General features: G+C 38.2%; 1 protein-coding gene and 1 long non-coding RNA gene across 15 annotated transcripts in view; one reads left to right on the plus strand and one right to left on the minus strand.

The window, feature by feature from the left end:
• The window catches only part of LOC310900982, a 38,117-nt gene extending 35,936 nt beyond the window's left edge, over nucleotides 1-2,181 (minus strand). Inside the window, exon 1 of the long non-coding RNA XR_014585496.1 lies at nucleotides 239-2,181. This is a non-coding gene — a long non-coding RNA (uncharacterized lncRNA). The remainder of the gene's footprint in view (nucleotides 1-238) is intronic.
• TSHR (thyroid stimulating hormone receptor) overlaps nucleotides 1-24,336 on the plus strand; it is an 84,508-nt gene that overhangs the window by 45,845 nt on the left and 14,327 nt on the right. For 11 of the 14 annotated variants that reach the window (XM_083839791.1, XM_083839784.1, XM_083839788.1 and 8 more), the window contains 4 exons: nucleotides 4,012-4,089; nucleotides 5,072-5,140; nucleotides 12,938-13,015; nucleotides 22,812-23,000. In XM_083839791.1, coding sequence (XP_083695917.1) covers nucleotides 4,012-4,089; nucleotides 5,072-5,140; nucleotides 12,938-13,015; nucleotides 22,812-23,000 — 414 coding nt within the window. The remainder of the gene's footprint in view (nucleotides 1-4,011; nucleotides 4,090-5,071; nucleotides 5,141-12,937; nucleotides 13,016-22,811; nucleotides 23,001-24,336) is intronic. The other 3 variants (XM_083839783.1, XM_083839786.1, XM_083839789.1) reach the window with 2 other exon arrangements.

The following is a 24,336-nucleotide window of genomic DNA, read 5'->3' on the forward strand; positions in this document are numbered from 1 at the left end:
TCACTTCCCTTCCCCTTACTTTTCATACTTCTGCCCATAGTGTGATGGATAGCAAGTCTTCTTTCTGTTACCAAAACATCAGACAGCAGACTGCCAGTACCAATTCAGTCAAGGCAGAAAAGCCTTTCACCCAGAAGCCTCCTGTGAACAAAGAGCCACATCTTTCCTGGAAACTATTTGGCTTCACTGTGAGAAGACACCCTTAAGAAAGGGTGCCTACCTCCTTTCTGTCACTCACCTGGTTTCACAGTAGTTGGACGAGGTACAGGTCTTCTTTTAGAGTCACAGCATAAGCCTATATGAATAGATACCTTGCCTAAATGCTCTTGCCTAACCTTACTTGTACAGTCATATTTCAAGCACAACTCTGTTATCCCACTGAACAAGCAAAACAGGAAGAGTGATAATTCACTACTTTTAAGCAAGACCTCCTAGGTGGAGCCCTCTCTAATTATCTACAGTCCTCAGCTGGAAAGAATTGTCCTATTAGCAAGCTTCACCAATTTACTTGGGTTTGCTCACATAAAGCACTCCTACATCACACTAAAACACCTTAAAAACCATTTACTTTAGCTGAATTAAAGACCTCTTCTTCTGCCCACCTTTCACCCCTCTTCCTTCCTCTTCCCTGATGGCTTGAAGCAAATTGCAGAATGGCTTCTTGGAAAAAGGGAGTGCAAACCTGGCAGGGGTGGTGTATCTCCCACTGTAATCCTTAAAGGTATTTCAGAAACAAAGAGTACTGCTCTTAAAAGAACAGGCATTCCTTTCCATTTAGAAAGCAAACCCTATTTCTTTCTCTGTGCCCTAACCTGCAATTTGAGCCCAAATTCAGGGTTGCAATCAAGCCAAGGAGGAAGAGCAGCTCAGATGAAGACTTGCAGGCTGGTAAAAGTATCTCAGTCACTACTTAGGTGTTACAGTCTGTATATGGTAGCAGCATTCAGACAGAAGAGGCTTGACAGCTAGATGGACTAAGTAAGAAGCTATTAAAAATCAGAAGTATTATTCTAGAAGGTAACTTGCAGAGACCTGATTGGTGGAGTACCTCAGGTGTTGTTTCAGTGCTGCTAAGTGGTGTTCCTAGTCCAGTTAGAAAGAGCCCAATGTAGGGCCACCAAGGTGATGAAGGGTCTGAAGCATTTCTCTTATGAGGAAAGGCTGAGAGAACTGGGACTGTTCAGCCCGAAGAAGAGAAGGCTCAGGGTGTATCTTACCAATGTCTATAAGTACCTGAAGGGAGGGTGCAAGGAAGACTGATCCAGGCTCTTTCTAGAGGTGCCCAGTGCCAGTGCAAGAGGCAGCAGGCACAAACTGGAACACAAGAGGTTCCGACTGATCAACAGAAAACGCTATTGCTATGCAGGTGGCTAAGTACTGACACAGGTTGCCCAGAGAGGCTGTGGAGTCTCCCTCTTTGGAGCTCTTCAAAAGCCACCTGGACGTGGTCCTGGGCAACCTGTTTTAGGTGTCCCTGCTTGAGCAGGGGAAGGGTTGGACCAGATACCTCCAGAGGTCCCTGCCAACCTCAACCAGTCCATGATTCTGTGAATGGTCGTTGTCCCTGCTGTATTCATGGTCTGCCATTGGCAAGGTAACCCTCAGAACTGGAAATGCTGGCTGTTTTGCTGAAGAGTCTAGACCTGCAGTAAGCAAGATTTTACTTCCTAAGGATCTTCTGAGAGTAGAGGTAAACCTTGTGCTACCTCCTGCTCCATAATCTGAAGCTGCTACGTTTGCCTTAGCTGTAGGCCTCTAGGATGGAAATCTGAGTTAGCTAGAGCTTTGAGTGAGATATATTTAATTTGAAGAGTTACTAGGGAGATCCTCAAATATCAAATGGGCTTCAGCTTAAGCATTATTGTATTGTGAATTAAACCCTATCCTTACTATATAGAGAGAAACAAGTAAACAAGCTCTATGAAACAGAAGTAAAAGTTCATGCAACCATTGCGTCTGTGCTTCCAACTGAGTAATTTGGCCTCATGGACACTGACAGAAGTGTCCCAACAGTGCAACTTAGAAGAGCTCAGCCCTCCCAGTGACAGCAGGGTTTAACTGAAGTGTCCTGATTGCAGATGCTTTTAGCCAAGATTGAGATTATTACTTCTTGGAATGACTCTTACACTAAGTGAAAGCAGAACTGGATATCATCACTGTTTAGAAATGCCTATCTTGAAATTGCAGGTGAATGCTTTAATGAAAAATAATCTTTTCACTTCTATCATCAAGAAAAAGAACCTACTCCTGAAGAATAGTAGGTTTCGAAGTGATATATAAGGTATAGCTGGGGAAAAAGCATTTGTTATATCAGTATTCACCTTTGTGGTTGTCCTGGTTTCAGCTGGGATAATTTTCTTCCTAGTAGCCAGTATAGTGCTATGTTTTGGATTTAGGATGGAAATAATGTTGATAACACACTGATGTTTTAGTTACTGCTGACCAGTACTTGCATAGCCAAGGACATTTCTGCTTCTCACACTGCCCTGCCAGCGAGAAGGCTGGGGGTGCCCCAGGAGCTGGGATGGGACACAGCCGGTACAGCTGGCCCAGATTGACCAAAGGGAAGTCCCATATCAGATGGCATTGTGCTGAACAGTAATATGGGGGGAGTTGGCCAGGGCAGGGGGCTGCCATTGCTCAGGGACTGGCTGGGTGTTAACTGGCTGGTAGTGAGCAATTGTGTTGTACATCACTTTCTTTTTCTTTTTCTTTTTTTTTTTTCTTTTTCTTTTTTTTTCTTTTTCTTTTTTTCTTGTTTTCTCTTTCTTTTTTCTTTTTTTTTTTTCTTTTTCTTTTTTCTTTTTCTTATTAAACCATCCGTATCTCAACAATGACATCTTGCATTTTACCTGTTTTGATTCTCTCCCCCATCCCACTGGAGGGGAGTGAGCAAACGGCTGTGTAGTGCTTAGCTGCCTGCCAGGTTAAACCACAACAGTGGCCTATAAGCAACTTAAAAGTAAACACTTGTTTAGAAAAATAAAGCAATCTGAAAAATGCCAAACCAGAATAATTTGTGATGGAAAACAGCTACTGGTGAAAACTACATGGAATGAAGATGGTTGTAGTACAATTCAGTGTTAACATATAATATGCACAGGAAAGGAACAAAATTGTTCTCATCACATGAACTATTGTTAGGACTTCTCGGCTGATGTACATTATAATCTGGCCTTAATAGATCATGTCTCATCCACAAGAATGTCATCTGACAAAAATAAAAATGTGCAGAATATTTCATTTTCCAGACTGTAATATGATTCAGGAAAAAGCAGGAAAGGGACAATCAGACACTTTTGTTTCTGCCAGCTTTTTCCTCCTCTCCATTTTAGTCATAGGTTTTGTTTTTTCTTTGTCTCTTTATCACAACAAAGTTTTGCTCTGAGGATACAATTTTCTGAAGTATTTCTTTTATTAAGGTTATTTCTTTATTAAAGTATTTCTTAAGTATTTCTTAAGAGTGGGAATTAAGTATTTAAGAAATGACAGACGGTGAAACACTCATTTGGACAAGAGTTGAGAAAATTCATTAGGTTACATCACACAGTAAATTTTTATTTCACTTGTGTTAGATGCAGTTCTGTAAAGTGAAATGCCTGTCCTGAACAACGTATTATCTGATGGCTCAGCCGAGCATGGCTAAACAGCAAGATCTCAACTCTAAAGTCATTTGGGTTGACCCAATTGACATTGCAGCATTATTTACTTTGCTAATTCTTTGGCTTTTGGGAAAGTGGATCTGTCTATGCTGTTAACCATGGGAATCACACAGGCTGGCACACCTCACTAGGACTTTAAAACCCATCTACTTCACAAGCTCACTTCCTGACTACCGGAACGTGCTTGATTCTTAATCATCCCACTTGTCACTTCTGGCCGTAGGTGTAACTAAACAATTATTCTACACCTTTATCTATTATCAAGGGAGAGAAGAATTAATAATTAGACTGTTCTGGAGAAGCTCTATTAGGCAGATGTTTGACTATGATGTTTTGTCTCCTTTTCCAGTGAAATTGCAGATAATCCTTTCATGACTTCAGTGCCTGCAAATGCTTTCCATGGGCTCTGTAATGAATCTCTAACCCTGTAAGTCCTTCCAGTTTAAGACACAAGGCAATTATTTTGTCTTGGTCTCTCAAGCATATGGTAATGTTAAAAAAATAACTTGGTTCTGCTCTCTAAGTAGTTACAGAGAACAGTAGTAACAGAGAAGAATCATACGTAGTATCCGTAATCTAGTTTGCATAAATCCTCTACCGTGACAGTAATTTGAATCAAGCTGCTTTTCTTTAAACTAGCTTACTAAAGCATTCTTGCTTTTGTATGACAATGGCAAGAAATGGTTATACTGGAGAAAATCAAAGGCAAAAGCTTGTAGTTTTCCTTCTCTAAAGCTACAGCATGGTTAGAATTGTATTTAACTTTTTTGCAACCTAAGTGGCACGTACTATGAGAACTAATGGGTGGCAAGTGCCAGAAGTCCTATTTAAGAGAAAAAATGTTCAGAATTATATTTAAGAATAATAATATAAGAATTATATCTAATTCAGTTATGCAAGTCATACTCAGTGTGAGCCACAAAAAAAGGACTGAGGAGAGGGGAGAGAAAATGACTGTAATGAGTTAGGATCTCAACTAGGGAGGATAGCATTAAAAGGCAAAAGAATGAATTCTAAAGAAATTTGAAATATTCAGGCAGGTCTTATAGTAAAACAGTACAGTATATTGTATGTATTATTTCCTTAATCAGTCCTTGCAGAATTCTGTTTCCTTGTTTTTAGCTTGGGAGTGGGAAAGCTATGCCAAACCATTTTGGTCTAGTTCTGTCTTTGCTGTAAAAAGAAGTAAAAAGATAGCACACCTGCCACACGGTATTCTTAATTCAGCAAGAATGCTGCTGGGCATATGCTTGACCTTGCACTATAATTGCTACTTCTTCAAGATATTAAAATTAACTCATCCATAAATGTACTGTTGCCAAGGAAAATGATACATAAGATGACAGGTATTCAGTTATCGAAGCATCCCAAAATTCACTAATTTTTTTTTTTTTTTTTTTTGCTTGCAGCAAACTCTACAATAATGGTTTTACCAGCATCCACGGTCATGCTTTTAATGGGACAAATCTAGATGCTATGTAAGTAGCAGATCATTTTCTTCTTTCAGGGAAAAAATAAAACAACAAACAAACCACAATTAATACTGTATTCTTGCTGGAGGCTCTCAAATGCATATCTTATTCTAATTGTTTTTAAGGAGCAAAAAAAAGCATATTAATTTCAGCCAGCAATAAAAATATGGGCATTTTAATGTCTCTTGCAGTGTGCTTTGATTTGAGGTATATATATATTAATAGCTCAGAAATAAAATCACGGCAGGTAATTCCACTGTGAATTTTGTTTAACTTTCTGGCTTGAAGCTATAATAAAATAAATTATGATCAGTAAGATTTCTAAGAGTATTTCAAAGACAATTATGCTGGTTTACCTACAAGGCAGTTTATTTTAATAAGTGTAATACTGATAACGGTAGCAGCCATTTCACAGAAATCTCTTACCTGAAAAAAAAAAAAAAAAAAAAAAAAGGTGCTGGAAGCAATAGAGAAGAAACAGTCATTTGCACTAGAAATAAGGGATGTGCATGTCCAAAACATGAAGCAACCATTCCAGCTTTCCCTTCACCTTATTGTAGTTTCTGGAAAACAACTATCTAGTGATTAAATATCCGTTTTACACCGTTCCCAAAATAACCTTCATCAATCATTAACACATAACACATCTCAAAAGATTTCAGAGGCTCCGTTCAGTTTGGCAGAGCTTACTCAGCTCCTACAGAGGCTTGACTGGAATCTGGTTGGCAATCTATCTCATGAGTTAAAGAGCTTTTTTTATAGCGAGCTCTTAAGTTAACCAGAGAGGCATGAGGATACACAAGTATTGTCAGTACTTCTTTATTTTAAATAGGACTTGAATTGTATAAAAAAATTCTGTAAGACCATTTTTCACATGGTCTGAATCTTTGCAAACCACCTTTTCTTCCTTAACAGCTAGCTGGACTTCTTGAATTTTGATAAGATTCAAGTTAAACTAAAAAAATTGGGATAGGTCTTATTTTACTAACTTTAGTTCAGTTATTGACCTTTCATATGAAAAAGGGAGTTTTTCATGGTGACATAGCGTTTGTACTAGTGCCTACAAAAATCACAAGATGTAAATATGGCTAAATGCATCCAGTGTCTTGACCAAATCCCTCTAAGCTGTATATGAAATGCTTAATACCTTTCTAAGTATTAGCCAATATATGAACTGTGCAGCTCTTCCACTTTGACAGTTTGTAGATGATTTTGTAGAATTTTTTCTTTTTGCTTCTCTGGTAGTGTGTAAGGGCTATTGCTTCTGGTCTTATTGGAATTTTCCTTATTATTATCAAGTGAAAATGTAGTTTTATGTGATTCAGTGGCTGAAGCATCTGCTTTATTGAATTGGGTGGAAGTAGAAAAGGAGAAAACACGTGTCAGGTTCTGCAGATACTGCTTACTTTTTTTCAGAAAAAGTTTATACGTAGTATTTTTTCAGTGAATCTTTCCAGAGACTGGTTATGATGTGCTAGTTAAAAGCATTAAAGAAAAAAAAATATACTAAAGAATTAAAAACAGGCTTACCTTCAGGGTTTTGTCTACCAGCAGGAAAAATGGTTCATTACAACAAACGGTTTTCTCCTAATTAAATCATATGACGTTTACCTAAAGCAAAGCACTACTCCAGATTTACAAGGCAAACTACGGGGCAGAACATCAGTGATGAAGTCTTTATCTGTTTGATAAAATATATTGAAATTTCTAAACTAATTTTCTGAAGTAGTTTGATTACCATATGCCAAGATAAGGTGTAATTCTGTTGAGTGCAAGCTTGGACACTTGTTGTTTCTAACAGCAACATTAAGTTAATGCAAAAGGCAAATATTTCATTTTCTGTATTCTGACATTTCTGATTTGAACTCCTGTTTATCTAACACTGAACTGCAAAGAAAGTACCTGTTCTCCTTTGGGTCTGATGCGAGGCCCTTTGGACTAGATGTAATGAAGAGCGAAAAAGAGTAATAGAAAGAGATTTTAATGGGTTTTGAACGATGACCTCAAGGAAGAAAACAAGCAAAAAAAAAAAAGGAAAACATTGGGATTTTTTTTTTTTTGAGAAATCATTCAAAGATTCCATATACCATCCATAAATTTTAAGAAATTTGGGGTATCTCAGAGGATACCTTCTACAACGTAGCGTGTCTTTCAACCACTCTTGCAGTATTGACTTACATAATTCAAGAAGGTGAAAACAACTAACGCAGATATAGGTGTGGAGTTGTGCATAAATGATTTCCTTCATCATATTAAATAATGGTGCTACCTACTAAATCTTCTCATTCAACAAGGATTTGTGTTTTAGAGCAAGCCACAGTATATCTGTACTTGTTTTATAAAGGCAGGGAAGTAAAGGAACATGAATGAAGAGGTGAATACTTTTACTGAACAGTGTTCATCTGAAAATTGAATCCCTCGTCTAACACAACATTAACATCCAGTTTGAACTGTGTCACTTCTGCAGACTTTCTCAAAGTGGTGCTCCTGCACCAATGTTTATTTCTGCAAGGAAGGAAAGACATTCCTTAAAAATATAGTTCCAGTGAATGGCAAAATATATTTGAGATGAGCTTTTACAGAGCTAAATTACTGAAACGGAGAGTGTGCAATCTCAAAATCTAATTACAAAAATAAACTCCAAAGGAATATATTTACCTTGGTATACGCTCCCAGGAATCATTTATAATGGTTGGCTGAGCTCAGAGTCAAGATAAGCAATGGTGCGGTAAAAGCACATGATGAATCCTTAATATTGCTAATTTACCAACACACGTCTTTTGTCTGCTCGTCATTTCTTTAACCTTCATTTCATAAACCAACAATATTTAAACAGACTAACATGTTACATGTCCAGAACCCATTTAATGCTATAATGCTGCTCTGTAAATGCATGGCCAATGTTATTTTGTGGGTTTGGTTGTTTTTTGTTTTCCTCCCTGTTTGTTAAAATCTATGGGCTTACTTTAAAACCAGAAGCTGAAATGAAACTGTAACTTTAGTTGGTTTTAACTAAGTGATCCTTTGGAAGAAAATGTTGAAAAAACTCCCTTCTTCTCTAATCTGTTTATTCTTATTCCATCACTCCTTGTGCTGATAAATTGGTTGTAGGACTGCTGTAAACCTTGTCACTGAAATAATCTAGCTTAAAAAAAAAAACAGTAGAGAAAGCTGTATCCAGCTATAATATGGGGGATGGCATAAATGACCTTGGACTATGAAAGAAGAGAAATAGAAGTTTTTAAAACACTTTCTGAAAAAAGAAAGGTATGTGGAACTATGTATTACTTGAAATATCTGGTCAGTACTTTTCATTCATATCCTTAACCCCCAGAGGAAAATACATTTTTAGTAAAAATATTTTGTAAAAATATCTTTGGACCTGTTGGCATTTTTCATTTTTTCATCTCAGTTGAGGAGTTTGAATATTCAGTATTTTGGTTTTCTTTTACCATCTCATGTTCTTCCCATTTGCTCTGTATCTCCAAAATGGTATCCCTAAATAGTTCCCAGAACGCTTGCAGTAATTTAACTTTTATACCTGCTCCTTTTGTTTACTTTTAAAGAACTTTTCTCATACATATATATTTCTCCTTTTTGCAGACTCTAACTGTGGTGTATTCTTTGGCTTTTTTGGGCTGACAGAGTTGCTGATTATCAGTACCTGGTGGTTGCTCTTACAAAAGACTTTAGACAGTAACATTTTGAAACAGATCCCAAGAGCCACCCAAGTTGAAATCAAGAACTGTTTTTCCTCAGGTGGACTCTCTAACTTGTTGCTTTATGAAGCATGCATTGATAACGTCTTAATTCTCATATCTTTGTCATGCCCTGACATGACATTGTCCTATTTTACACAGCAGTTTAAATGCTCTATTACTGTCTCATGTCCTCCTAAGGTCTCTTGATGCTCCTCTGCATGCTACAGTCACATTGTCCTGATGGGGCGGTGGTAGTGCAGACTTGAAAAAATATATTTCCCACCTACCCCTGGAACCTGAGCCCATCAAGATTCAGTATTAGTCATTGGTTATTAGCTTATCATTAGCTTATTGATCTGATTTAAAAACAAAATGAACAAAACCCCTCCTTTTACTGATAGCACTATGAAACCATCCGCTTATCCTACTCTAGACTTCCTGTGTACTTAGCATCGTGATGTTGATGACATCTGATTGCCTTCCACCAATTTTCCAAAACAACTGTTATTCTAACGTCCCCACTGAGGGCAGATATTCCACTTCACCCATGTGATTTGTTAGCCTTTCAACCTTTGTCTATACACATGGGTATCACTATTGTGGTTTTCTTTTCTGCACTGCATTTAAATGACATTCTATACTATTTGGCAATGCGTAAAAGCGGAATTAAAGGAACTCTTGGAAGGAGTTATGCTGGCTGTACATAAACTTTATCAAATAACTATTCACTAGAGTCTTATTTCTTTCCATTTTTAAAGAGGTACCTATCAAAATAAAAGCTTAAACAACTGAAATCAATTAGCATCAGGAAATTGTACATTCTGATGCGCCTGACTCATCTGTGTGGAAACTGGCAGCTAACACTGTAGCCCCTCCTTGGTAACACATGGTTATGACCTTTCCATAAGTCTCCACCTGGATGTTTCTATTTGTAAGTAAGACTTTTATTGCATACGTAAATTATTATATTTGAGGTTTATCACTCACTATGGTGTTCAAATGTTGGGGAAAACCTGGCTGTATAACAATGTCTAATTATTAAAGCAGACAGGTTGTATTAAGCAGGTTTTTCTGTCCTTCAAAACTACAACCTAGATGTTGAAATCTTAAATTAATTCTTAGCTCTTGCTCTGTTTTTTATTTTTGTATTAATTTGCAGACAAAATCATGAGGAAGTTTGCAAACTGAAGCAAAAGTTCAAATCAAAGGTGACTAGGCTGTCATTTACAGAATATAAAAGTCTGAGTTCTGAGAAAGCACAAACGTAAGGTGATACTATAATGCCACATATTTTTAAAGAAGCAAAGCTTATTTCAAACACCAACAGATAAGGATAAAGAATAAGCTATTTTTCTCTCTGAGAAGCAAGGCTTTAGGCATGGGCAATGTCCAATAAGTAACATGCCAGAAATTTTATCCTGGCATGGCTCCCTAAGATTTAGTGTTGTATAACCCAGCTGAAGTGCATTTACTTCTGCTCATTTCTCACTATGGTGATCAATGTAAGCTTGTATACAACAACTGTTATGGAAAATTTGCCAATGACTTCAACTAGGATGGGATTAGAATTCTTTCTTGATTTTTTTTCCAAACCAAACAACAAGTGCTTTGACTTTGTTTTTACAGCCAAACCCCAGTTCACCTATCTGAATTTGAAAGATTCTTCCAGCACAGAGGTAAAATGGTGGTCTTCTGCATTTTCTGAGTTGACTGAAATATCTCCATAGCCACCATCTCAAATGGTGTTTTTGTTACAGATGTTAGAATTAATAAAGGTTTGAGAGGGAATATACCTCTGCCACTAACTGACACAGTGGGCACAGCATCTTCATTGACACCCTCTGAAAGCAGGTGTACAACCTTCCTTTTTTTTTTTTTTGTCTTACTAGCTACATCACAAGCTAGCTTTAAGATGTTTATAATAGTTACAGTACCCAGCATCCTGACATTTACCCTCCCTCTTCACCTTTAGTATTACTGCCTGAATCAGTAATATCAAATTCTTTACCCTTTCGTGTCATTTAATTTCTATAATAGGTCTGGTCTGGGTATCTTATCATTTCTATGCCAACAGCACTCTGAAATTTTACAAAATTTCTCTTTTTAAGATAATCGTAATTATCTTGACAATTCTGAACAATGACATTCTGAACATGACAGGTGACATTCTGAACAATGTCACCTGGCTTCACGTGGGTAAGGCTGTTTCTCGCCTCCTGCTTCTCTCTTTTTCTGTTGAACGCATCATTGGCAATCTTCTCTGCTTTTATCTACCCTTTCAAACATGACCTCCATTAGGCAGTCTGTCTGCAGTCCTTGCAAGGTTTCTGTCCTTTAGCTGGACTTAGGAGGAGCAAGATTTTACCAATCATCTGCTGTCATCTTTTTCTTCATCATTTTTGCATTGCAAGACCTCCACCAGCCCTGTGCCCTTGTTGGCAATACATCAAGGGATTCCGTCGCTTGTTTGGCCTGAGTGACCCACTGTTGTCCCACTCATGTCAGTAGGAGTTCCTCTTCCTGCTTCTGCTGAACCTGAGCTGCCTGTAATACTGCAAAAGAGGAAACCCCTTCTGAGTATAAACAGGATAGTCACAGGTGCCTAAGACACTATGTTCCTTCAGCGCCTTTATAGCACTGATCATTTTACCATCTTTTCATCAAGGGGAATCACACATTCCCCTTGGCAATTTTCTGTGTTCTCTTTAATGGATTGCACTGCACTTCTGCCCTGAAGCTCAGTCCTGCAGCTTTTCACCATCTCCACTGCTGCCTTAGTTCAAGCTTCTCTCAGAGGTCTCGACTTACCATAGTACAGAAACAAAATGCTTGGACTGTAGTGTCTCATTGCTTATGTAGTGCCCCTCGGCCAAGAGAGCTAGATGTTCGTTCATCTTTCTCCAGGGACTACTATATTTGGTAAATGACTGCCATTGTAAGACTTCAATTTCCAACTCAATTAAGTTAACAAGCACAACTAGATTTGATGCCTGCAAGCTATTTATCTTGTAAACATTGTGACAGAACTTGACTGAACTAAGTAAAAACACCATGTAGGTTTTAATCGCTAGTTGAGGGAAAGAATTATCACAGTAAGGTCCTACCTGTATCCCTACGTGTATGTGTGTGGGGTGTGTGTGTATATATGTAAATAGACACACACATGCATATTTATGTATATATCACCACCTCATCTTCAGTCTCTCTTCATTGCTCAGCAAATTCCACACATTCCTGCCTATGTTTAGAAGATCTGGCTGCCTGCAGTCCTCCTGGCTAACCAGGGGGGTAATGGGATTGGCATTGAAGTTCCACCTTGTCAAGGAAATTAGCGTGCCCATGGCGTTTTGTGAAGCACTTTTTAGCTGGACAGTTGTTCCAAAACCACATTTTTGTTCTAACTCCGTGTCAAGTAAACCCAACTCACACACAAGCTGGCACCATATGCATAAAAATAATGCTTGTTTTTCCACTTCATCATGTTCTGTATCTGCTCTTTGCAGAATATCATTAAAAAGTGCTCAAAGCCACACATCCACTGTGACTCCAGCAGAAAACTAGGATGCTGGTGCTTCTACTGCTCCTGAAGGTTTTTTATGCTTTCTTTTTGTACACCTGCAATTGTGGAGTTACAGAAACAAAATATTTCTCCCAGGTCTTTCCACAAAAACTTCATTAACTGTTTTAGGCCATTGGAAACAAAGTCTGAGATAAATATAAAGCAATTTGGAACTTGACTGAATTACCTCCAATAGTAATTCATATATTTTTAAGCTTCTCAAACTACAGTTTCAGACCATGGTAAACAGGAATTCAGCTTAAAAATATATATATATTTAAAAAATGTTCTAATCCATCATTTTAAAATGTAATCTAAAAACACAATTGAATTAAAAATTTATTGTTCCACTTGGGTTGTATTAATTTTTTGAGTTCTCAGTAGCACTGCATTACCTGCCTTCAATCATGCACCTTCAACTCAACACTGGGACAAGGTGGCCCTTTACGTATTATTTTTGTAAATCTGCTAGGCAAATAAACTGAAGATCTTTAACCCATGGATAACTATTTCCAAATACCTGTGTTTTGTCTGTTTCTGCAGCTATCTGCACAAGAACAAATACCTGAAAGTTATCAATGAAGATGCATTTCTGGGAGTGCACAGCGGACCAACTCTACTGTGAGTATGAGAAAAGGAAGGAGAGAAAGCTTTAAAAATAATACAATGTCAGTTGTACTTTCTTTCCAACTGTTATCAGCAGTAGAGCAGCAAGAGTGGGAATGGCATGTTTACAAAAAGATGATCAGCAGCGAAAGCTGTTCTTTAGGGGACTCATTTATTGTTAGAAATAGTGTTCCTACAGGTTTTTCTTCTGAAAGACTCTGTGCTACAGTCTGTCTCCTGACTATACAACTGGAGTACAATTGTAAAACTAAGGACTGTAGTAGCATGTATGTAAAGGAAATGGAAACAGATTAAAAAAAAAGGAATTTTAGACAGAATAGAGTTACTTCTGGTGCTGCCTTTTCTTCTTTCTCACATAACTCGGCTTCCAGTCTTATTTCATAATCCTCCAAAAACTCTCCAGTAAAATTAGAAATGGCAATATGGAGTGACACAAACAACTTTAAGAACTTTAAGAAGAACCATATCGTCTGACTCCGTTCATTTAGTATTTAACATAGCATGTAGAACCAATCACGGGGAGAACTGAGGTGCCAAAACTGAGATTCCCTCCTCCACTGCAAAACCAGATGGTGCTGGCAATGCTCCTTCCATGTAAGAATCAGTTTCACTTTCTGTTCTTCAGAATGGCACCTTTACATCAGCATAATGGTGCGTGGTTTCCATAAGGAATCCTAGTAATTAGCTATAGTAATGAAAAAATACAGATGTTTTTCTCCCAGAATCTTGCTGACTTCAGAAAATCAGGCTGGCTACCAGCTACATGCAGACATTTCAGATATAACCACTTTATGCTAAGGAGAGTTGTGTACCTACTGTGCAAAGTTGCAGCAGACTTTGATAGCGAGGTCATTATCAAATCTCTGATTCTCTCTGTTCCCTGCATCTAAATGCAGATGCATTGTGAGACCTGTGTATGGATGGTAGCCTGTCTTCTGCTTCAGTTGTCTAAATCACTAGGCCTTGTTGGATGAAGAGGAAAATCTGGCTGAGGGCCCACCTTTCAGGGCCACATTATTCTTCCACATCACTCTCTACCACAAGGTCCACTGGAGTTGCTAGCAGGGAACAGGGTCTGAGGCAAGCTCTGGTGAGTATCAGGTTTTCTTTTCACCAGCTTGGGGAGAGGGAGAAGCACAGACCATGCACTCCTAATTCTGAAGCAGATACTCGAAATAACTAGACACTGGAGGGGCAGTCCATAACAATCAGAGTCATTCCAACAACAAATCATGCCAAAATACTCCCGTCACACAGGGATTACATTTTGTCTGCTTCACTTTCCCAGTGGCACGTAATGCATCACCAGCTACCCCCTTTCACAGCAGATCAGAAAGAGGAAGCACCAAGCCTACAGTCATGCTCATAAGGGCGCACAAACCAACTCTTCCTCCCGTCCTCTCACTCCTTTCACTCCCCTTCCCTCTGCAAAAAGGTGCTGCAGGACTACATAGGTCAATAGGGGTAACATTATGCCACAACCTTCTCACCTCAAAGGTGGCAGCTCTATCTGCTAACTGGTGGGCCATGTCAGCCAGTGCTTCTCTCAAGGAAGCCGGCAAAGGGAGGAATCTAGTCCAACCCTTTTTATTTTAACTTGCAAAGTCCTTGGGATACAGGTAGGTATGAGAATAAGTAAAGGCAGTAACACACTGCACTGTGCTTCTCAAGATACTGCCAAAGACAGTACTTTTTTGCTTACTTTTTTTATCCTGTCACTGAATCACCTGAGGGCTAAACTTCGGTTATGCCAAGAGTGGACAAATCCTAAGACAACAACGAGGAGGTTGTGTTTTCCGACTGGTTCCTAAAAGTTACATATTCCGGCCAAAAAGAGTACAATTGAGATCAGGAATTGAGGAGGAAAACTGCCCATTTAGGCAGAGCAAAAGAGGGTACTCTGGAATCAGAAGGCAACAGATCAGGAGGGAACACTATAAAAGCTCACAAAGAGGCTGTTAAACTTCCTGCTCAGGGAACCTTGGTTGGTAGCTGTCTCCCAGAGAAGGCGATTGCTCCTCTGCCTCCCTGCTGGTTGGACTGCCTTCTACCTTCCAGGAAGGCTCAGGCCACCCACCCCTGAACTGAGGTGGTTATGGTAGTAGAACTAGCAGGGGCTGTGTTGGTGCTGAGTCAGCCACTATTTTCATTACTAGTTGGCTGATGAGGTCTTCTTCTTAATATTGCACATGGCAACAAAAAATCCCTTTCTCGTTTTGTACCTAACCAGAAATACATTTTTCATTTGACGTTACCTAGACACCATATTTTCATTATGATACTACTTTGTCACATGCAATGTACAGTCTCAAAACAAGTCGCACTCTCATGCTATGTTTGAGGTCTCATACAGCTCACTGCACATCTTCCCTCCGGGACTACAGGTGGCACAAAGGGTTGAAAAGCTCCTCCTAGGAATGGGAAAAGAAAAAAAAGGGAGGTGAGAGCTTGCAGCTGCAGATATTGACTCCTGGAGTTACTGTGGGCATTTAGAGCAGCACTGTCATTGTTATGCCAGAGAGGTGTACAAGTGATGACATGCTGCAAAGGGTCGTGGGTTAATAATATACTGTATGCTGATGTATGTAAGCTACACAAACCTCTTGTGTCAGGGGCTAGAGATCACTTCCCATGATATACAACATACGCAACTGTAGAAAACTGCCTCCTCACCCTCTCTTTTTGAGACAGATTTCGCAAGTGACTTGAAAGTTTTCTAATCTTCTGTAATTATTGTGCTAGCCCAGCTGTCACTGATCCTCCATCTCAGGGCATGTTTTACATCTGCATATCTTAACATATCTTAACATCTTAACAGCCAGTTATCTATCTCCCATTAGAATGATAGACTATAGCCACAGTACTATTTATAATTAAAGAGGGATGTGATACTACAGTGATATTATAGAATCATAGAATGGTTTGTGTCGGAAGGGACCTTAAAGATCATCTAGTTCCAACTCCATGGGCAGGGATACCTCCCACTAGATCAGGTTGCTCAAAGCCCCATTCAGCCTGGTCTTGAACACTTCCAGGGATGAGGCATTCACAGCTTCTCTGGGCAACTTGTTCCAGTGCCTCACCACCCTCTGAGTGAAGAATTTCTTCCTTATATCTAATCTAAATCTACCCTCTTTTACTTTAAAGCTGTTGCTTCTTGTCCTATCACTACACTCCCTGATTACAGAGAGAGGTATTATTCTCAAAGGCAGAAGGTATAAGATAGCATACAAGCATCAGTATATCAACAGTGATTAAAAAAGAGTATTTCGCATCACAATCTTTTGATTTACTAGTACTAAGCTAAAGATCTTATGAAAAGTGCAACAGAGTATTAATTTTTAATTTAATTTTAATGGAATTGTAGTAGCAATTTTAGAGACTTCTATTATCTGTGAATAACCAGGAATTATTCTGCATGTGTTATGCAGGAAGAGTTTGTTATAAAGCAGATATCTTCCAAAACCAATTTACAGCAGAATCCTTCCACCTCCACAGATCTCTTATTTGATATTCAGAAACTAACAGGAAAAAAGTTTCTGAAACTCCCACTTATGCGCTTCCTTAAGAAGGCTGAAGTCAAAATGGATGAGAACTGAGTGAAACACTGCGATTTATCATTGTGTCATATTGAGGGCCAGTAACATGTCCCACGGGGAACAGAAATGTGCTTGCAATCAGCACTTTATTACACAACCCCGCTGTACCATCAAGACTAACGTTAGTGAGTTATAGAGAGATGAGAGATTTGTTAACTTGCATAATAGCCTCAGAAGTCTGACCAATATGGCTGTTCCATATGCCACTTGGGTAGTGTAAATGACTTGGCTTACTTTAATAAATAAATTAAGTCATTTTTGGTTCAGGCATCTCGCTGTTGTTAGCTTCGTTAGCTGGCATGGGAATTTGTGGACATTGGATCTTCCTCAAGAAAAAAGTTCCACTTAAATACTCTTTCCTCTTGAAAAATACCTCCATGGAAAATGATTGCCAGAAGATAAATATTCCTTTTCCTGGGGCAATGAAGGGCATTGCCTACAATGGTAGCAGTATTAGAAATAAAAAATGGGAGCATCTATGGAGCTCAAAAATGAGATTGTCTTTCTGCCTTGCCTTCCTACCAAGCTGTCAGAACTCATCATCTCTGGAGTGTCTTTTATACACTCCTGAAGTGAGAGAATTTGTGGTTGATGGAATGAATATCTGTGCCACAGATCTATTGTTTACTGCTTTTTTTCCTGATCAGGATTTCAACAGCAACAGCAACTTAAAAGATCAAAATAATTACCTTGGATCTACCCTAATAGGGAAATTTTCTTCCATTTTAACTTTAAAGAAAGCCAATAGAAAATCTTTAGCCACAAAGAATTATCTTTGTTTAGATATGTTACATGAGTTTGGGCATGCTCTCAGACCACCTAGTTAGGAGGTATATTTAAGTAGATATTAAAATTTAGGTACTTTTTTCACGTATTTGCAGTTTGCAGAAGCAGAGGAAGTGAGGAGTAGGATCACTGAAGACAGAACACATGCCAGTCATTCTGATTCCTCTGTCACTGCTGTACATTCAGATGTATACATAGATTGCTGCCTTTGGAAAACTATTTTAGCAGCATAATGACACTATACTGCTCTTCACCTGAAAACAAATTCTTGGCTAGTATTCAGAGATTCAGTGGACCTGATTTACTAAAATACATCAAGAAGAGCTGCTGCCTAGAACACAAAATCAGTAAAATACAACAAAAATATAAACATACAATCAGGCTTATTGTGCAACTGGCTTTCACAAAACATGCAGCCCATATTCAAAACATTACTAACTGTCGCATAGGATACATGTGGGCAATTTATCATCTTTAGAAAGCAGGAGCATTCTTTAAAATATTACTTCCCAGTCTAGGAAACAGTCCTGCCTTTGGAGGTTCCACTCTGTTCCTGCCACTGAGCACAAGCAAGTCTCCAAGGAACGGGAACACCCTGCATTCTGCTAATCAAACAGTGCGAATTTGTCGATTCAAAGACTATTTCAGTAAACAGAAAAAATATGAGGAGTCTAAGCCCATCTGTTATATATCTTGTGCTTTTTAAACTATTATAGTACTGCAATACTCAGAAATATATGTGTGATTAGGTAAAAATTCTTAATTGTGCTACAACGTATTCAGTCTCGTTTTCTCAACCTTTTAAATTCTTCTTATCATTTGATTTCATACTACAACCACACTTCTGGCTGTGAAAAAGATTATTGAAAAAAGCTATTACCCATTACATCTAGTTCTGAACTTCATAAAGAAATAGTCCAAAAATAATAATCCAGAAAAAAATATAAGACAAATATTTAGCTGCCCAGATTTAATACTTGTATCATACATACAGTTCATTCAGAAAACATCTCCTAGGTCATAAACTATGTTTTACTCTCATATTCCTCTGAAGCTCATCCACGTCTCTGCAATGTTCAATCTAACGTGCAAATTTCATGTAAGTTAAGCAACAGCTTACCTTAGAAATGTTGAGACATTACCCAGAAATGTCTTGAGATTTATAAGAAACCATGAGGAAAAAAGAAACTGCTAACAAGCCACGGTTTTAGAAGTGGGTGAGTGCACTTTGGTTACTTTTACACTCCACAGTGCAGAGCTCTGTACTACTGAAGATCGACCACTTCCAGTTACCTGAGCAGCTCTATATCCCAGCTAAATGCTGAAGTCTGGTCCAGATCTGGGCTAGCAGGAAATTTTTCCAGCACTTCAACATAACCCTGAACATTTGGTGTCTCACATAAGGCTGCTTGGTGGTTGCTTTATTATGTATTAGCCTTTGGTGGCGGTTTGTCAAAGGCCTTGTGGAAGTCCTAAGAGACTCTAAGAGCAATTTTTTCTTACAATGCTCAGAGAGATTTCTTTCTAAAGCAGGACTTTACAAAAGCCCTTTACATGCTGACTTCCCTCAGGTATATCATATTAACCCCTATCTTCATTAACTGGACTTTTTGCTAGAATTTCTAGGAAAAAGCCCAGTGCAGACATCAGACTGACAGGCCTGTGCTTCCACTGATCTTCCCAACATTTCAAGAATTGGTGGCTCATTGGCTACCTTCCTATCCTGGGACTACACACAGCTAAGTTGGAGGCAGCACACCTCTTCTGCTAATTTGACCGTTTCCTTCCTGACTCATTATCATTCATTGTCTCAGTTTTCTTGCCCAACCTCTTCTATAGTCACTTAATTTTGTGACATATGCTCTTGCTGAGTCTAGCAGACCTCTTGTATATTCTCTTGTGTGTCTTTGAGCCAGCTACAACCTAGCAGTAGTAGCAGGATACTCTGTGTGTTGTACACATTGCTGTGTTTTAATAATGTCTTAGTTATCTATGTAAATACATATTAGTGAGGCTGTCGTAACTGCAGTCACTTCCCATTTTTCGGAGCCGCCCAGAATAAGGGCTGATCATACAGTGAAACAGAAGAAAAACATTTAAGAAAATTTGTCTTCTATATTAATACAGATACAGATTCAATTATCTGCCTGATAACTCTGACTTCTTGGATTCACATTGCTCTGAAGATTAATAGTTATGATTAAAAACCTTTCCAATCCCCCTGCTTTCTAGTTTCAAGACAGCCGCTGAGCTGTTTGAAGTTGTTAGAGAATCTGAACATATAATCTTCAATACTGGATTGGTAAGGTAAAAAAAATCTCGACCAAGCCCACATTTTTCCTCTGGCCAGTTGACACGCTCTGCTAACAAAGCGTGGGCTTAGGTAGGGTAACTACAACGTTACCTTCCACAGGAGGACAAATTATCACCAGGCTCCCAAGAGGGTTTTCCATTTGCAACAGCAGTGGTACAGACAGGTGATAAGACCTCTCGGTGGCAGACACAGTACCAGTAGTTTAGGGACTTCCCTAACTGGGGACCCAGGAAACTTCCAGACTTCTGAGCCTTCTTAATCAAGTTTCTCTATCTACTCCTTATTACTTCATAGAGGAAGTATTTGATACTTCTGATCATCCTTGCTGTGGCTTTCTATGCTTTTCTACTTTATTTACACACTGTGAAATACATGTAGTATTTACAGAACTGCATACAGTATTTAAGATGTAGTCACGTTAGATTTACAGTGATTTTTTTCTGTTCTATTTTCTCCTTCATTCCTAAAAATCCTTAGCATTCTATGGCCCTTCAACGTTACTGAAATTCACTGAGATGACATTTACAGTGAGGACTCCAAGATGTTTCCAGAGTGATAGGTAAATTAAACCTCATTGTCATCTACGTACTGTTAAGATTGCTTTTCCTAAGCACACTTTACGTTCATCAGCATTGAATCACATCTATTATTTTACCACTCGGTCACTTAGCATTACAGGATCCTTCTGCTCCTTTTCAGTCAGCTTTAGCTTTCACTACTCTCTATTATTTTGTAGCAGGAACAAACTTCATTGCTTCTACTCATTCTCTTTTCAGACTGTTTATGAATATTTCAGTATTACCAGCACTAACTTAGCTTCTGTGGGCCTCTGCTGTGATGATGTGTATATTCTGATACCAGTTCATTTTCTGTTCTTATCCTAGTATGAATACTTCTCACAAGGTACCAAGCTACTCCCGTACTTTTAAATTTTTTATTAATCCATGAGAGAGATTCCTCTTGTCACGTCACATCTTAGTTACCTCAACTGCAATTGGTATCTAACTGTCAAGGCTTTTGAGAAAAAAAAAGTTCATTGCACAAAGAGCATCACCTTTCTCCCTATGTTTGTGTGAGAATACCTTCAAAGAACTCCCAAGAGTTTGTGATGTGTCACTTCCCTTCCAAAAAGCATTAGCATTTCCCATCACATGACATTTAACCATGGTACCTTCCTGCAGTTAGCTGCCACCACCGTGAGTACTTGATAGGGGTTGCCAAACAGCCAGCTATGTCTTAGTAAGGTCTAGTCCAAGATCTGCATAAACAAGATGTTTTGCTTCAGAAGGTGGTCTACATAAAATGAGGAAACTAGTGAAGAATAAAAAGGTAAAGGTAACTAAGTTAATAAGGGATTAGAGCATCTGTCATTCATGAAAAAGGTGAGAGAGCTGGGAATGCTTAGCCTGGAGAAGACTCAAGGAAAACTTAGCAATGTCTGTAAATAGTTGGAAGGTGGGGAAGGAGCTGGGAAGATGGATCCAGACTCTCCTCAGTGGTACGCAGTAACAGGAGAAGAGGCAAAAAAACACAAACTGAAATACAGAAAAGTCCAGTTCAACATAAAAAAAAAAAAATCCTTACTGTGCAGGTAGTCAAATGCTGGAACAAGCTACCCAGAGAGGTTGTAGAGTATCCATTTCTTGAGATACTGAAAACTCAACAGGACCTAGCTCTGAGCAACTGTCTCTAGATGACCCTGCTTTGAAGATGGAGGTCAAACTGGATGATCTCTGGATTCAACAAAAGATAAAATGACAGTAGGCAGCATTCAGACTGTTCTAAGACCCATCTCAAGGGCTTAGCAGAAACATGTACAATCTACCAAAAACGATCTGAGAGAACAAAAAAGAAGTTGATGTTACTGAAATCAACTACTTGTGACATATTTGAATATGTATGATAGCAAAGAAGCTATTAGAAGTAAACAGCCCTCCTTCAAACAGTGGAAGCAATTTCTAACTTAATTATAAACAAACACTAGCAAAACCAAAGAAAAAAATAAGGCAGAGTAAAACCAAGAGATTGAGAAGTAATTTATTTAAAGAATATAATTAGTAATAATTTTCTTCTAGACACAAGAAACCAGCCAGAGTGGGTAAAAGACAGTGACAAGAACAGCACTCTTGGAAAACAATGCATAGAAAAAAGCTGAACTATTTATTAACATGGGTGTTTATGATGCAAGAGCTTAGTGTTCCTCCTACACTTTAAACTTTTTTTACTGATTTATTTCTTTACAGAGAGGTTTAGGGACAAAGCAAACAGATGAATGGAAAACACTAGCAGGATCAGCTGGCATGCACCTGGTAGTTCTAAAGGAAATCCAAAAACTGGGCAATGCAACTGCTGAGCTGAAATCAGAAAATAGAAAGCATCAAACATACTAAATTTTCTGATACACCAAGGTAGAGAAACTTAATTAAGGTTATGAAGAACATTGTTTTAGCAATTATAGTGCTATCTCTTGAAGTATCCCAATAGGTTAAAATGAGTCTAAGCCCAAAAGAAAATAGCTTTTCCAGTGGAAGATCCAGTTTCATCGAAGAATTTTTAGAACTTTGTTTTTGTACATGCATTACATGGTTGGCTCTAGAGGTGTAATTTTGAAAGTCCTAATATTTCTTCATCATGTCTATTCTCCGAGACATTAAAAATAACTTTAAAACACAGAGAAAATCATAGAAGGAATTAATTTTGTACTTGAATTTGAATGGCATCAGAACCTAGCAAAGTGATATAATAAATCTTTGAAACATACTGACAGCATGTGTACATTCCTGGAAGGTATAAACAGTATTCCTAATGAAGGAAATGGAAGCGTTCTTGTACATAAAGTTATTTATATGCTAAACTGTTAGTTGAATCTGAGCCTGTGAATTGATTGAATCAGTCCCTGGTGTCAAGTTAGGGTTTATTTAGTTCCTAAGAATATGCTGGAAAATACCCGTGCAGCTTGCTAAATCCCCACCTCCCCTGGATTTGATTTTTGCTGTAGAATTCTATGAAATTCATAAATCACTGTAAGAATCTGAAATTTCAGATCCAGTACTTAATTTTCTGAAGTTTGTCTGTTTCTTCCTTTACCTAGGGATATCTCCAGAACAGAGATTGTTAGTCTTCCAGCCAAAGGACTGGAGAGCCTTAAAGAACTAATGGCCAAAAACACGTGGACTTTAAAGAAATTACCAGCGGTAAAGATTTTTCTTCAACTAATGCGAGCTGATCTGTCCTATCCAAGTCACTGCTGTGCTTTCAAGAACTGGAAAAAAGGCAGTGGGTGAGTTTTTAAAGGAATTAAATGAAGACAATGTTTTAGTACTAATATATAGTTACATATATTGACACTTATATGAACATTTTTCTAGGTATAGAGAACATTCTTTGAAACAGAGGTTACAATTCCAAACTGAGGGAAGAAAGAATTTTTGATATAACACAATGTGTAGGACCTTTTTCTTCCTTTTGCTAAGCCTAGAAGGAAAAAAATAGGGAAAAAGAACAAACAGAATATGCTACAGCAAGGACTAGAAAAATAAGTTTTAGAGGGTTTATAACCTCATGTTTCAGATGTTTTCTAACTGAAAAGCCAAGGATATATGATATTCTGTAGTAATAATTTTAGCAGGATTTCCAGCTTCCCATCAGAAAAGGCGCTGATAGCTTCTGGAGGGAAAAAATACATTTATAGATGTCCTGATGCAACACAGCAACTCATCTGCTGCATGGGGGGGGAAGGGGAGCACATAAGAGGGAATGACTTGCTGTGGTTAGCAGCAGCATTCTACTTCAGAATTCAAATTCAGTGTAATTTTCTACAAAATTGAATAAGGTTTAGAGCCATGAACTCTTACTGAGGCCAGCCCTTGATTCAAGAAAACAGCCTCAATCTTCAGTAATGCAGTATTTGCCATTGCAGTGTATAGTATATTAAAAAATATGCTATGATAAGTGCATGAATTATTCAAGAAAAAACTCACCAATAATATTCACAGTTAAAATGGACTGGGAAAATGAGGACAATCAAATAAGACGGGAGAGAGATTCAAAACTTGGACAGGAAGAATGTGCAGAAGGAACCCAGCACAACCTAATAAAAAAACACTAAGGACATGCATGTCTATTAGAGGACATGAACATATCTCAGACTGAATTGTACGCAATCTTAAATTTTAAGCAATTTCAAATTCTAAACAAAAAAAAGATGCTGAATTGCAACTTTTTTCTACTAATAAATATAAATAAAATTTGACTACAAATGCAGGTGCATCACACCATGATGCACTGTATTCCCAACTACTATGGTACTAGTTAGCTGTAAGGAAAGTAGAGGAAATATACAGAACAGAAATGAAAGCTATGAAAATTCTGGTAGAAACTGATCTGTGAGTAAAAATGAAAAGGAAAATAACATTGCGTGTATTATTTAAGAAGTTATAAACAATCTTGTGAACTACTACCAAGAAGGAAGAGGGATTATAGATGGTGGCAGGCCAATTTACTACTGGGGATATCTGACAGCAATAGAGAAAAGAAAGATGTAGACTGAAAAAAACTAGTTATTGTGACAATGAAGTCTCCTGAGATGTTTGACCCCAGAAATGCTCAAGCTTATT

This window comes from Anser anser (genome assembly GCF_964211835.1).
Source record: "Anser anser genome assembly, chromosome: 5".
Taxonomy (NCBI): Eukaryota; Metazoa; Chordata; class Aves; order Anseriformes; family Anatidae; genus Anser; species Anser anser.